General features: G+C 51.3%; 1 protein-coding gene across 1 annotated transcript in view; it reads left to right on the top strand.

The window, feature by feature from the left end:
* MECP2 (methyl-CpG binding protein 2) overlaps nucleotides 1-4,913 on the top strand; it is a 58,780-nt gene extending 53,867 nt beyond the window's left edge. Inside the window, exons 2-3 of the mRNA XM_008159257.3 lie at nucleotides 1,819-2,163; nucleotides 3,771-4,913. Of these exons, the coding sequence (XP_008157479.3) occupies nucleotides 1,819-2,163; nucleotides 3,771-4,857 (1,432 nt within the window). The 3' untranslated portion in view covers nucleotides 4,858-4,913. The remainder of the gene's footprint in view (nucleotides 1-1,818; nucleotides 2,164-3,770) is intronic.
* Nucleotides 4,914-15,499: the final 10,586 nt, after the last annotated feature.

The following is a 15,499-nucleotide window of genomic DNA, read 5'->3' as shown; positions in this document are numbered from 1 at the left end:
GTATCTAAGAGGCATTCCTGGGTGATATGGCTTGTACTTGACCTCATGGTGGTGAAAGTATTGGAGGAATACAAATGAGAGTTCTGAGGGAGCCAGACCTTTTCCATTGGTGCAGTTTTCTCTTTGACTCCGGGAGCAGCCCTGGACTTCAGCAGTGCGCTGTGAACTGTTTGGAAGTGGTGGTTCCAATCCAGTCACCACTTTGCTGCTGGCAGAGTTTTCCTTCTCCCTAAGACTGCGAGCATTGAAAAGTAAGCTCTGCTGGAACAGGTTAGGAACCCCACTTTTACAGCAAGAAAAGGTCTCCTGTGAGTCAAGGACTGAATCTGGGTGACACTGGCAGCCATGCTTGGGGCCTTAAACTTCTGAAGAAGATCCAGGGAACTCAGTAAGCCTGAGGAGGGCTGGGACACACCCTCACCACGATCCGTCCCCACACCTGACCTGAGCTGTTCAGGAAAGCCATGTCTTCATGGCACCCAGTGAGTCCTGGTGCTAACCTGCTTTCAGTGACTTACCCGAGTCATTCGAGTCATTTCGAGTGCACACCACCGTGCCTTCACTGAAGTCTCCACAGTGTGGACCAAAAGGGACGTCACTTGGAATAGACCAGCCTCGGGACAGTGATCGGTGCCACATGAGCTATATAAGACAGGGCAGCTCTAGGGCTGAGATGCAGAGGCCAGGAATAGTCTTGCCCTTTTCCGTAATGAGCTGCCAGCTGAGGGACTAGCAGATGGCTAATTCTGAGCCCACAATTCTTCCTAAGCCTTCCCTGGCCCCGTGTTCTTGTCCTCTTAGCCCGGCCATGAGAGCATCATGGTCAGACTCTGATCCCAGGGTCCAGGGCCTCAAGTAAGCATTTCTGAAGTATACAAGGAAGGGCCCCTACCGGATGGAACTGAAATGTAGGGAAGGCGCTGCTCTGTCCGTGTGAAAAATGGGGAATGCCCAGCCTGGGACAGCGGTGAGGGCGCTCCTCTGTGCCTTCCTCCTTGCTCTTTCCTTTCACCAGCAAGGCTGTGCTATTGCCTTGCGTTGTAAGGGAGGGTCTGGTGACCAAGGCTTACCTGACCTGGGGTCACTTTTCTTATGCCGGAACCCTGTGCAGCGGTTTCTGGTTGCCCAGGTTAGCCAGGATTTATATGGTGCCTTTGTGACTTTTCTTCCTCTGGGGTGTTGGTACCTATTCTTGAGATGAGGAAACAGGCCTGCTCAGATCTGTGTTTTGGAAATGGCAAAGCCCGGATTTGAGCTCAGGTTGGCTGGCTCCAAACCCGTGTGCTCTTTCTGCAGTGCTGCGTTGTGTGCCACCTCCCAAGGGAATAGTGCAGGGCTGTGCTCCTGTCAGCAAGTTGTACTGTGCCCACAGCAGCTCTTTGTCGAGTACACATTTGAGAAAACCCAAAATACAGAAGCTATAGTAGCACCCAAGCCCGGCCTTTGTGAAAAGGAGCTCCACCCCCTTTGGGGCTGACAGCTCCCTATCCCAGTGGCCAAGGCAGCATGCAGAAAAGCCACATAGTGTTTCTACTCGGAAAAATGCCACCTGTGCAGGCCGCTCACTCTCCTGCACACCAGGAATGGGACAAAGGGTGACCACAGTGCAGGTAGAGTGCAGTTGGCCACCACCACCAGCAGCCCAAAGCCCCTAAAGAAATCTGTGAAGGGAAGAATATCAAGACCTGAGTGAGCACCAGCAGGGCAGCCCCGGCTTCCGGAGCCCTGCCATTGGGCGGCCTCGAGCCTTCCGATGCTCACTTTTTCTGCAAACCGGTGTGTCCTCTGTGATACTTACATACTTGTTTAATACTTCAGGGAAGAAAAGTCAGAAGACCAGGACCTCCAGGGCCTCAAGGACAAACCCCTGAAGTTTAAAAAGGTGAAGAAGGATAAGAAAGAAGAAAGCAAGCATGAGCCCCTGCAGCCGCCAGCCCACCACTCTGCTGAACCAGCAGAGGCAGGCAAAGCGGAGACCTCGGAAGGGTCAGGCTCAGCCCCAGCCGTCCCGGAAGCTTCTGCCTCCCCCAAACAGCGGCGCTCCATCATTCGTGACCGGGGACCCATGTATGATGACCCCACTCTGCCTGAAGGTTGGACCCGGAAGCTTAAGCAAAGGAAATCTGGCCGCTCCGCTGGGAAGTATGATGTGTATTTGATCAAGTAAGTAAGGGCAACTCCTGCCTCTACAGAGCTGGGAGCCCTGGGTAGGTGGGAAGTTGGGGACAGGTGCTGAAAACTAATGGGGGTCCCTTGGAGTAGGAGCTAGTTGCTACTAGTTGATCAAAAAAATGTGTGTGCATAACCCCACCTGGGGTAAGATGGTTTCAGTAATGAGCACCTCTTGCAGGCATGACTAGGTATGCTAGGAACGACTGTGTATGGAAGTCACTGCCCTGAGTGAAACATGCACGGGGTATAAGAGAGTGTGATTTACCCTGCCAGCCCTTGAGGCCTTGTTTGAAGATGGAATAGCAGTAGGACCTACCCAGGGTCACGATGAGAATGCCAGGAGAGATCACCTGGGAAGTGCTGAGGCCACAGGATCTGCCATATGTAGTGGCCCGGGCTCAGGAGGCAAGCAGAGCTCCCTGGGGTTCCTGCCATTTCTCAGCTGGAGAGCATCCAGCTAAAAGGCTCTTCTCAGAACCTATTACCCTCATCTTCTTTCTGGGAGAGTTGTTCTGTAACATTGCTTCATGAACCAGAAAAAATAAAATAGATGAGTCGTAGAGCACAGGACACTCTGTGAATTGTGCTGGGGAAAGTGGGCTCTCGGACAGGGCCTCTGGGGAAAGACACAGATAGGTCCCATGTACCTTTTCAACTGTCCCTTTTGCATTTGTCCAGCCTTGGGGGAGGGTCACTGGGTGTTTTTGCTTGCTTGTTTGTTTGTTTTGATCTTAGAGAGAGGGAGGGAGGGAGGGAGAGATGAGGGAAAAGAGAGAGACATTGATCAGTTGCCTCCCACACACGTCCTGACCATGGGATCAAACCCCCAACCTGGGTATGTGCCCTGTCCGGGAATCGAACCCACTACCTTTCAGTGTATAGGATGATGCTCCAACCAACTGAGCCACACTGGCCAGGTCTTGGGTGTGTGTTTTTTTCTGGATATTTTCTATTAAAACAGTAACTTCCAAGCCTGAGCTACAGAGAAGTGAATAAGTACATTTCAGGTCAGCCCCTTAGACAATCCCAAAAAGGTTAGCAGTTTTCAAAGGACATTTACGGACATGTGCAACCTTGTTTGGTCCCAGAAAGTCTGAGAAGGGTGAGCAAAGCATTATCCTCTTGTCATATGAGGAAACCAATTCCCAGAAGTGCTAAAACAGCAGGCCCAGACTCAGACACGGTGCTCTACTGGCGGGTCATGCCCAGCCACCAGCCAGCAGAATGGGCCCCTGCCTGATGGCTGGGCAGGGTCCCCAGGTCAGACCACTTCAGGGTCCAGAAGGGGCCTCAGTGGCATGCTGGTGACAGCTGTGGAGCAGCTAGCACCAAGCTATTCTGGTATAGGAGCAGGCCGTTTAGATGCCCGCCACTGCCCGGCGACCTGATTGCTTCATGTATAACCGCAGCTGTGCCCCTCAAGTTTTAGCTCATCTTGGCTCTTCTTAAATGTGACTCTGGCTCAGTAGCATCGTCAGGTACATCAGCTGCAGAACCTCTTCTGTTAAAGTTCATCACTACCTTCTGCTCTGCCCTGTCTCCAGCATTGCTGTAGAAGCTTCTAATCACTTTCTGTGTCTCTCCACTTGTTCCCACAGTCCCCAGGGAAAAGCCTTTCGATCTAAAGTGGAGTTGATTGCGTACTTCGAAAAGGTAGGCGACACCTCCCTGGACCCTAATGATTTTGACTTCACGGTAACTGGGAGAGGGAGCCCCTCCCGGCGAGAGCAGAAACCACCTAAGAAGCCCAAATCTCCCAAAGCTCCAGGAACTGGCAGAGGTCGGGGACGCCCCAAAGGGAGTGGCACCGCGAGACCCAAGGCAACAGCATCAGAGGGCGTGCAGGTGAAAAGGGTCCTGGAGAAAAGTCCCGGGAAGCTGCTCGTCAAGTTGCCTTTTCAAACTTCGCCAGGAAGCAAGGCCGAAGGGGCTGGGGCCACCACATCAGCCCAGGTCATGGTGATCAAACGCCCTGGCAGGAAGCGAAAAGCCGAAGCCGACCCCCAGGCCATTCCCAAGAAACGGGGCCGAAAGCCGGGCAGTGTGGTGGCAGCTGCTGCCGCTGAGGCCAAGAAGAAAGCCGTGAAGGAGTCATCCATCCGGTCTGTGCAAGAGACCGTGCTCCCCATCAAGAAGCGTAAGACCCGAGAGACAGTCAGCATTGAGGTGAAGGAGGTGGTGAAGCCCCTGCTGGTGTCCACCCTCGGTGAGAAGAGTGGGAAGGGACTGAAGACCTGCAAGAGCCCCGGGCGGAAAAGCAAGGAGAGCAGCCCTAAAGGGCGCAGCAGCAGTGCCTCCTCGCCCCCCAAGAAGGAGCACCACCACCACCACCACCACTCAGAGCCCCAGAAGGCACCCACACCGCTGCTCCCGCCCCCGCCCCCGCCCCCGCCTGAGCCCCAGAGCTCCGAGGACCCCGCCAGCCCCCCCGAGCCCCAGGACTTGAGCAGCAGCATCTGCAAAGAGGAGAAGATGCCGAGAGGAGGCTCGCTGGAGAGCGACGGCTGCCCCAAGGAGCCAGCTAAGACTCAGCCCACGGTCGCGACCACCACCACCACGGCCACAGAAAAGTACAAACACCGAGGGGAGGGAGAGCGCAAAGACATTGTTTCATCCTCCATGCCGAGGCCAAACAGAGAGGAGCCTGTGGACAGCCGGACGCCCGTGACCGAGAGAGTTAGCTGACTTTACACAGAGTGGATTGCAAAGCAAACCAACAAGAATAAAGGCAGCTGTTGTCTCTTCTCCTTATGGGTAGGGCTCTGACAAAGCTTCCCGATTAACTGAAATAAAAAATATTTTTTTTTCTTTCAGTAAACTTAGAGTTTCGTGGCTTCAGGGTGGGAGTAGTTGGAGCATTGGGGATGTTTTTCTTACCGACAAGCACAGTCAGGTTGAAGACCTAACCAGGGCCAGAAGTAGCTTTGCACTTTTCTAATCTAGGCTCCTTCAACAAGGCTTGCTGCAGATACTACTGACCAGACAAGCTGTTGACCAGGCTTCTTAGGGTATGCCTGCACCTCCCCTCCCACCCAGACCTCCCCCCGTGTGGTCGCTAAGGACAGAGAGCACTTAAGAGGACACTCCATTTTTGGTGCCATTGGTGCCCCAGTCTCAGCTCTCCTCCCCCCCCCCACCCTGCCCCAGCTTCCCCACCTCCCCCACTCACCCAGGTTGGGACAAGGAGGTGTGAGGCAGGAGATACAGTTGTATTCTTTAGAGAAGAAGATGGAGATGGCCAGTGGCTACAGCCTGTGTGATCCCACTCGTGGTGGCACAAATCTGGCCCCACTCCAGCCCCAATCCAAAACTGACCAGGACATTTCACAGGACAGGAAAGTAGCACCTGTTCACTCCAGTCTGGCATGGCTCAGAGGGAGTCATCCTTCGAGCTGCTAGGTGTAGACTTGCCTGAGCCAGAGGAGAGGCTGGCCCAGGGCCGGCCTCCAGTGGATGGCACTAGAGAGAGGCTATGGAGGCAGCAGGACGAGGTGTAGGCAGGTTGGCCCAGCTCCGGGCCAGCAGAGCACAGCGGAGACTCCTCAGTTGCTCAGAGCAGTCTGTGACTGGCAGTTAGAGAGGCTCAGTGGGGTGGGGGCCGAGGGGAAGGAGGGGAGAATGTTCTTCCAAAACTTTCCAATTCTACTCCTTAGGGACAGCTTAGAACTATTTGCACTATTGAGTCTTCATGTTCCCACTTCAAAACAAACATGCTCTGAGAGCAAACTGGCTTGAATTGGTGGCACTTTGTCCCTCAAGCCACCAGACGCGATGGTGTTTAGAACTGCCTGGATCTGTAGATACCTGCGCTTGTTTTAAAGTGGGCTCAGCACATAGGGTTCCCACGAAGCTCCGAAACTCTAAGTGTTTGCTGCAATTTTATAAGGACTTCCTGACTGCTTTCTCTTCTCTCCCATTTCTGCCTTCTGTCATTTTATCCTTTCATTTCTTCCCCTCTTTCCTCCTCATTCATCCCTTCTGTTCCAAGCAGCCCCAGTGCCCAGCTGTATCCCGAACTGATTCTGGTTAGTTCATGCCCCCCAGAACTCACCCCAACCTTGGCCTTTCCGCCACCAACCCCAGCCCAGCCTCACTCCATCCTGAGCCCTGAGGAAGCCCCGGGCTCTGCTGAGCCGACCTGACCCTTGCTCTCCTAAGTCAGAATCCAGACACTGAGCCTCCTCAACCTTCCACTTGAGAGAAGTGGGTGGGAGGAATCAGACCAGATTTGGATTTTGGAGCTGAGGGCAGAACTGAGGCCCCCGTGGTCTGCCACAATCATCGAGCGGCCCAGCCATGACCTTGGCCTCTGCCAGGCCTGGCTAGCGCAGTGCAGTGTGGCAGGGCAGCAGGCAGAACAAATGCAGATGCCCCCAGACCTGAGCTGGGACCAGTGCTTAGGGTGCACCCCCCCCCCCTCTGCCCACCCAGGCTCCTCTGTTAACCACAAGTTCTTTTCAAATGGAAAACATTTGGCTTTAGCTTGCTGGAGACTGGGTAGGGCCAGTGTAGCACACATTTTCACGTCTGCACCAGGGTTATGGTGTAGGGGCTTAGAGGCTTGGGTTTGCTGTGGGATCCCATCCTTTCAACCTCTCTGTTCAGGAAGTCCTTATCTAGCTGCATATCTTCATCATATTGGTATATCCTTTTCTGTGTTTACAGAGATGTCTCTTATATCTAAATCTGTCCAACTGAGAAGTACCTTATCAAAGTAGCAAATGAGACAGCAGTCTTATGCTTCCAGAAATACCCACAAGCACGTCCCATGTGAGCTGCTGCCATGAACTGTCAAGTGCGTGTTGTCTTGTGTATTTCAGTTATTGTCCCCTGGCTTCCTTACTTTGGTGTAACCATGAAGGAGTAAAACATCCTAGAAACTGTCTAGCACTTCCTTGCCAGTCCTTAGTGATCAGGAACCATAGTTGACAGTTCCGATCAGTAGCTTAAGAAAAAACCATGTCTGTCTCTTCCGGAATGGTTAGAAGCAAGGGAGTTTGCCCATTCTGTTCGTAGAGTCATAGTTGGCCTTCCTAGCATTTTTGTATCCATTTCCTTATGCTGCAAAAGCAAGTCCCACAAGCAACCCCACTCTGCTGTCGATTATCCGGGCTTCACTTCTGACTCCTCCCCAGGAGGGAAGGGGGGTCGGAGGAGAGAGCGAGTCCTTCGGGACCCCTCTTCCTCCAAGGACAAAAGGCTCCTGACCCCACAGTGGCCTTGCACTCCTGGCATCCCCAAAAGACACCTATCCGTGCGAGCGCGGCATTCAGCCAGTTTGTCATGGAGACGCTATCCATTCTGGTCGGTCGGGTTTTTATGTGTTATATACCTAGTCCAGTGAAATGTGGCTCCTGGGACCAATGTCAGGAGCTGGCTGGCCACCCCATCAGCTCATTCAGCTGGTCCTGGGAAGAGAAGTGTGGGGCTCACCAGGCCCCCCTTTCACCCATGACAGTTATTCAGGGGCTGACTGGGCATTGATGGTCAAGAACACAGCATTTCAAGGGTCATTTTCTTTCTGTCCGGCCGGACCTGCAGCCCCCTCACTCCCCAGCTCCTTCCCCTAGAGTTCCAGAGCTGCAGGCAGTGCCTGAGGCTCCTTAAGGTTTTCTCTCCCCCCTTTCTTCCATATTCCCTCTTCTTCCCCAAATAAGGGCATCATGAGTGAGTGACCTTTAAACAGGCCACCTTGGTGGTTTGTCACCCCGGCAGGCAGAGGCCCTACAGCTCCCGTGCCACCCCTGTTCCTAGAGTCAGGTGGATGGAAGTTTGGAGGGAAAGCCTAAGCCCTGGGATTCTCACCAGCTGTGTCCAGCCCAGTTCGGGGTGTGACCTTGATTTTGCGTGTACTTGAACACCACGAAGATTGGGGGGGCGGGCATCTTTTAGGGACTGTGAAGAATACAGGAATTGACTGACAACTTTCAGATCCCCATGGGTCTAGGTCACACAGAGAGTCATGTTCCATCTCCCCAGCCGTCATTCTAGTTGTTAGTTACTACCTCCTTTCTTGACAGATTCTGTGTCCTCGAGCTCCTCCCACAATGCCCAGCCCAGCCCTGCCCTACCTGTCTGCCCATTGGTGAGCTTGTCCTTACCAGTGGAATTGCTGGCTTTGACACTAAAGTGAACTGGGGAACTGGGCCACAACCAGGCTCTAGTGCAGTGCCCTTCTGTTGGCATAGAAGACACCGAAAAATGCCATGTCCCCAGTCCATCAGTGCCAAAGTAGCCAAGGACCCCAGCCCCTCAGCTCCCTGGAAGGTGAAAGTCATGGTGGTGGCCTGGGGACACTGGCCACAGCCAGCACCTGGCTTCTACTGAGACCCCATGCGAGTGTGGGCAACAGTCTCTTCAGTGGCTTCATTTCAGACTAGAGCCAAAAACAGTGGCAGCGAGACCTGCAACAGCCCCAAGTTGTTGCCTGCTCCTCTGCCCAGTTTGTCATTGTCGTGACAGCCATGATGAAAGGGTACTAGCCAGAAACAAGCTTCCATGTTTGGTGGGAAAGGAGTTTCTTAGCTGACAGGCCCTCTGGATTTTAAGTAACTCTTAATAAGCAGACCGAGCCCAGGAGGGAGCAAAGGTTATGAACTAAACCCACCAGGGGGCTGCCTGGATCTTGGGGAGCATTCCTACCGGCTCTCTGGACTGACGTGATCAGGGGAGGTCACAGGTACTGGTTCTTGGAGACCTTTGTACATCCATTCCTAGCTGGTGTCATTGCCCCGAATTGCTTCCTGATGCGAGTTTCCCGCACAGAGTCTAGGACCAGTGGCCCAGCCCTCAGGAAGCAAGCTGTGTCGAGAGCCGAATGGGTGTTTGCCTAGCCAGTCCCCCAAGTGCCAGCTGCTGGTGGATGGGCAAGCACAGCATTACCAGGCCTGTGGCCATGCCCCTGCTGTGTTGGATTCCTGCTCTTACTCTGCTTTCTGCAAGGGTCCATCTTTGCTCTTGGTCAGTGAGCCCGTCCACTCTGGAGGGGTTTGTTGAGTCTCCATTTTTGCGTCTTTCTCTTTTAGATCAATCTTTAGACAAGGCCTAATTGTTATAAATAGCTAGGATACTGCCTCTCCCAGGGTCTGAAGTTACATATTTTAGGGGGGAACAGTGAACACTGAAACCCACTCTCAACAATTCAGAAGGAAAAACCTAGAAAATATAGGTCAAAAAAATACTTTTTAATGTTTCCGAACAAATAAGAGCAAGCTTTTGTGAAAATTCTGATCTGAAAATACTTGGAGCTTGGCCTGATGTGTGGTGAGCGCTGCAGGCAAAGGGGATTCCAGCCCCAAGCCACTGGATCTGAGACTCAGGGCCGTTCTGTCATTGGAGAACCCATCTCTCCTTGGGTAGCATCCCTGAGGACTTGGCTTCAGCTCTGTCCTCTGGGGTGGCCTGGAGGTTAGTGGCCCACCTGGGCCCAAAGCTGCAGGAGCACAGCTCTTGGTGTGGGAAGCAGAGTGGTCACAGGGACTCGTGAAGGCCTACATCAGTCTCATTCCCAGCACCACCTGTTTCTTGCTTCGTTCTCATCTCCACAGAGCCTACCCGAAGCTCTGATTTGTCAAGGAAAAAATGAGTTCTAACTAAGGCCCAGGTAACTAGAAAGGAAAGGGTGATGTCTCCCCCTTGGCCTCTGCCTGTGGCACAGCCTGTCCCCTGAGGACATTCCCTGCTCTGCTCTCCTTGGGGTCTAGGGCCTGATGAAGTGGCATCCCTTCTGAACTCGGAGGTGAGGACAGGGGCCTGAGCATTCGCTGTGGTGTGTGCCCCACTCGCCCCTCACCCTTGAGAGCCCCTGGGGTAGAAGGGGAGGCTGTGTGTGAGGATCAGTGTCCGCACCCCTAGCAGAGCTGAGATCCTCACAGGGGAAGTCTGGCCTTTTGACTTTCAGAGCATTTGGGAAACTTGCAAATTGTCTTTGCTCCTCGAGCTTCCCCTTCTATCTTACCTTTTCTCAGGTCCTGCTCAGCAGTGAGAGAAAATAAGATGAAAAGGCCAAGAGGTTTGGCTTCTATCACTGGTAGTCCCTCTCCCTGCAGTGTTTGTGTGTCAAGTGACAAAGCTGTTTTTCCTGGTGACCCTGATTATATCCAGTATCTTATAGACTATAAGCATAGGCCTGCTTGGTCCTCTCTGTTCTGGGCTTTTGTTTTGCTTTTTAGTTTTGCTTTTAGTTTTTCTGTCCCTTTTATTTAATGCACCGATTAGACACACAAAGCAAGTTGAATTTTTATATATATATCTGTATATTGCACAATTATAAACTCATTTTGCTTGTGGCTACACACATACACACACACAAACACACACAAACACACACCTGTTAAAATAATACCTGTTGCTTAATTACAATATTTCTGATAACCGTAGCATAGGACAAGGGAAAATAAAAACAACAAAAAAACCAAAAAAAAAAAAAAAAAAAACCTGACAAATCTGTCTGCTGGTCACCTCTTCTGTCCAAGCAGATCTGTGGTCTTTCCTCGCTTCTTTCAAGGGCTTCCCTGTGCCAAGCTAAGGAGGCTCCAGGCAGTGCCCAGGTTTTGCACTGTTGCTCCAGTGCTTGTGAGAGAGGTGCCGGGATACTGGTGCAGGGCAGTCCACCTCAGTGGGTGGGTGCGAGAGCGCTCCCTTGCCCTGGCAAAGTCCGGAATGTAGTTGGCACCGCCTGGTCCTCTTGCACCTCTGGGTAGGGCAGCTGGAGTCCATGGGGGTGGCCTGATCCTCCCACCCCCTCCAGTGACCGGTCAGAGTGATCATGTGTGGAGAGTCAGCTCAGCAGGCCTCCCCACCAGTAGGGCTCCCACTCTGCTGAGTCCAGGGGCTGGAGGGAAGCCGGGAAGGGAGGCCTGTCGTGTCCTTGAACGTGTGAGCTGCACCAGGTAGAATGCCAGGGACCCAGAACCACATAGAGAGTCCAGTCTCCTCTAGGAGGTAGTGAAGACTCCAGAAATGTCCCTTTCTCTTCTCCCACATCCTGCGAGTAATTGCATTTGCTTTTGTAATTCTTAATGAGCAATATCTGCTAGAGTTTAGCTGTAACAATTCTTTTTGATCGTTTTTTGTTGTGTTTTTTTTTTTTACGTAATTAAAAACACCAAAAAAAAATCCAGAAACTTGTTCTTCCAAAGCAGAGAGCATTATAATCACCAGGGCCAAAAGCTTCCCTTCCTGCGTCAATACTTCTTCTGAGGCCTGAATCCAAGAGAGAAAAAACACTCATAGGCTCTTTGTGTGGCTGGGCTACCCTCAGGCCCCTCAGAGGACCTGGTCTTGGGCCCACTCCAGCCCACATTCAGTATTAGCGGTGGGTCATGACGTCCTTGCCCACCCAGCCTGGAATGGGGCCGAGGAGGTGAGGAGGCCGTTGCCACCGATGCTTGGCCACTAACAGGTGGGTGTCCGCATGTGTCCACGTGCATGCTTTCTGACTGAAATGTGAAATCAGCACCCGAGTTAGCCTCACCCAGGGACCTCGCCCCGCCGGGCTGGAGCGGGGCCCGCCCAGTTCAGTGTTTCTGGGGAGCTGGACAGTGGAGTGCACAAGGCTTGCAGAACTTGAAGCCTGCTCCTTCCTTTGCTACCAAGGCCTCCTTTTCCGTTTGATTTGTCACTGCTTCAATCAATAACAGCCGCTCCAGAGTCAGTAGTTGATGAATATATGACCAAATATCACCAGGACTGTTACTCAATGTGTGCCGAGCCCTTTTATCGCGCTGGGCTCCTGTGTACCCGGACACTGTAATGTGTGCTGTGTTAGCTCTCCTCACCCTCCCCTTGTTTTTCTGGGGGTTTTCTGTTTGGGTTTGGTTTGGTTTTTATTTCCCCTTTTGTGTTCCAAACATGAGGTTCTCTCTACTGGTCCTCTTAACTGTGGTGTTGAGGCTTATATTTGTGTAATTGGTGGGTGAAAGGAACTTTGCTAAGTAAATCTCTTCTGTGTTTGAACTGAAGTTTGTATTGTAACCCTGTTTAAAGTAATTGTTCCAGAGACAAATGCTTCTAGACACCTTTTCTTTACAAACAAAAGAATTCAGAGGGAGGGGCTGGCGACTGAGATGAGAGGGGCTGTCCTATTTTCCCAGGAGGGGAGACCCAAAGAGATGACCCCTGCTCAGATCAGCCAGAAGCCACCCAAGAAAATCAATCGAAGCCAACAGACCGAATAGCTGATTTGTTGCCATTTTCCAAGTCAGAGCAAAACCAGATCTTGTTCCACCCAGTGGACATTTTTGCCTCCCCCTTCCCTCCCCGAGATTATTAGCATCATTGATATTTTTAAGGACAGTCCAGGTTTATGTTCCTGTGAGGGGAGCCAGGTGGGGTGTGAGCAGGGCCAGCCTGAAGCGGGCCTGAACCGAGTGGCTCAGACAAAAGGTGGGCAGCTCCCTGGAGATCTCCACTGTGGCCACAGGTCAGGTATATGTTGACAGGGCAGACTGGCCACTCTTCACCTGACGCAGCTCTTTCTAGACAGGCCAGGCAGTGGGCATTATCGTTTAGGACACCTTCATCACATCCCACCCCTTACCTGGAGTGCACCACACTAATGTGACCCCTCAATCTCCAACCACCCCAGGTGATAACGGTGGTGGGATGGGAGGGTGCACTCTCTTTGCTGTCATAAGGTTCCCAGAAAAAAAATGTGGATGTGAGAAACCCCCTTCCCTTTCCATGGCAAAACCAGAGCCTCCTCAGAGAAGCCGTTACCCCCACCAGACATTATTTTGGGTTCACAGAACAGGGACAGATGCGTGCTCCCTTGGCGCCTGGCAGCCCTTCATCTGCAAGGCGATGACCGTGCCGATTGTAGTGACCACTACACACGGGGTTTAGCAGCAGGAAGAACCAAGCAGGGTGGCTGCCCCCTCCCGAGTTGCAGTGACACAAGCCAGCCACCCTGTGCAGAGGGAAGCCCTGCTGAGGGCAGGAGAGGTAGGCAAGGAGCGCGGGGAGCTGCCCAGGACAGACTTGGCTGGAGATGTCTCTAAAAGCCCTCTATTGCATTCACCTTCAGTTTTTGTGTTTTGGGACAATTACTTTAGGAAATAAGTAGGTCGTTTTAAAACAAAAAAAATATTGATTGCTTTTTTGTAGTGTTCAAAAAAAGGTTCTTTGTGTATAGCCAAATGACTGAAAGCACTGATATATTTAAAAACAAAAGGCAATTTATTAAGGAAATTTGTACCATTTCAGTAAACCTGTCTGAATGTACCTGTATACGTTTCAAAACACCCCCCCCACTGAATCCCTGTAACCTATTTATTATATAAAGAGTTTGCCTTATAAATTTACATAAAAATGTCCTTTTGTGTCTTTTGTTGTAAAATCAAGTGATTTTTTCATAAGGTTCTTTTACTATTTGAAAAGATGGGCAGCACGCAGTTTTATTTTATTTTTGTAAGTTTTTTAATACGTGTGAAAGCAAAGACTACTCAGCATGCCTTTCTAAGTGACGCGTTTGCACCTTTTGTTGGGAAGTACTGTATCCTTTGCTGTTAGCATTCTCGATAAATCTCTCTGTGAAAGTGACTCAAGGTCTGGGCTTTCATTATCTGACAGCTCACAGGACAGCATGGTGGTGTGTCTCCTGATTCGGTCTGGCTGTCCCTGAACACAGAGGAGAGCCACCGCTTTCAGGACTGCAGTTCCATACACTGCCGCCCCGAGGCCACACTTTCCAGGCACGCTGCTCCTGCGTGCAAATCTGCCCACCGTGCCCTAGGCCCAGAGGCAGGTGGGCTGCAGGCCTTCTGCACAGTAGCACATGATAGGGGCACCTCTTCGGTCTAGGTGTGCCAAGGTACTTTTGCAAATACAACCCCCCTTCCCCCCTCCTTCAGGCTCCTTCTGTGCTTACTGTTATCAGGAAGATGACAAGACCTCAGTTCTTGCCTTTTTTTCCTGTATATATTTGTATTGATTTCAGAGAGGAAAGAGGAGGGAGAGAGAGACGGAAACAGCAATGATGAGAGAGAATCATTGATTGGCTGCTTCCTGCACGCCCCACTGGGAATCAAGCCCACAACCAGGCATGTGCCCTGACCAGGAATCTTAACTGTGACTTCCTGGTTCATGAGTTGATGCTCAACCATACCGGCTGGGCTGTTCTTGTCTTCTTGAGGGAAAGATTTCAATCGAGACAAAGTGTAGAAAAGCAAGCAAGGATGTATTAATGGTAACAAAGATACCATGGAGTCCCCTAGTCTTTAGTGGATACATGCCTGAGGGGGATGAGAAGAGCATGGGCTTGTTTCTGGGGGGGGGGGGGGCCTCAGGGACCTTAATTTTCAGGGGTTTTAAAAAAGGTTGGGTGTTTAGGGGAGGTCTTAAGGGCAGATCAATAGAATATTCATCAACTTTATGCTGATGTACCAAAATGAGATTTATTCTCTTGTCTGTCCTTGGGTGTGGTTGGCAAATGGCAGTAATTGGATTTCTATCTTCTCCCTGAGTAGGGTGATTTAAGCTATATGCCCTCTGGTTGGGGAGGAGAAGTGCAAACTACTCTTTTGTTGTTGTTGTTGTTAATCTTTATCCAAGGATATTTTGCCATTGATTTTTAGAAAGAGTGAAAGGGAAGGAGAGAGAGAGAGAGAAAGAGAGAGAAACATCAATGTGAGAGAGACACATCCATTGGTTGCCTTCTGCACATGCCTGACCAGGGGGCCTGCAACCTTGGTACATGCCCTTCACTGGAATCGAACTCAGGACCCTTTAGTCTGCAGGTTGTCACTCTGTCCACTGAGCCAAACTGGCTAGGGCCATTTACTCTTTTTTTTTTAAAATATATTTTATTGATTTTTTACAGAGAGGGAGAGAGAGGGATAGAGAGCTAGAAACATCGATGAGAGAGAATCATCGATCAGCTGCCTCCTGCACAACCCCCACTGGGGATGTGCCCGCAACCAAGGTACGTGCCCTTGACCGGAATCGAACCTGGGACCCTTCAGTCCGCAGGCCGACGCTCTATCCACTGAGCCAAACTGGCTAGGGCCATTTACTCTTTTTTTTTAAACATTTTTATAATTGATTTTAGCAAGACAAAGGGAGAGTAAGAGAGAGAGAAACACCAATGATGAGAGAGAATAATTGATTGGCTGCCTCCCACATGTCCCCCACTGGGGATCGAGCCCACAATGAAGGCATGTGGCCTGACTGAAATTGAACCATGACCTCCTGGTTCATAGGTCAATTCTCAATCGCTGAGCCATACCACCCAGACCAAACCATTTACTCTTAAGTATCTTTGGTTTAGGGAAGATAGGATTTACTAGGTGGCTGCAAACTGTTGTTTAACTATCTGTCTTAGTTTCTC

Source organism: Eptesicus fuscus, chromosome 1, assembly GCF_027574615.1.
Source record: "Eptesicus fuscus isolate TK198812 chromosome 1, DD_ASM_mEF_20220401, whole genome shotgun sequence".
NCBI classification, from domain to species: domain Eukaryota; kingdom Metazoa; phylum Chordata; class Mammalia; order Chiroptera; family Vespertilionidae; genus Eptesicus; species Eptesicus fuscus.
This window is presented reverse-complemented; position numbering and strand designations above follow the sequence as displayed.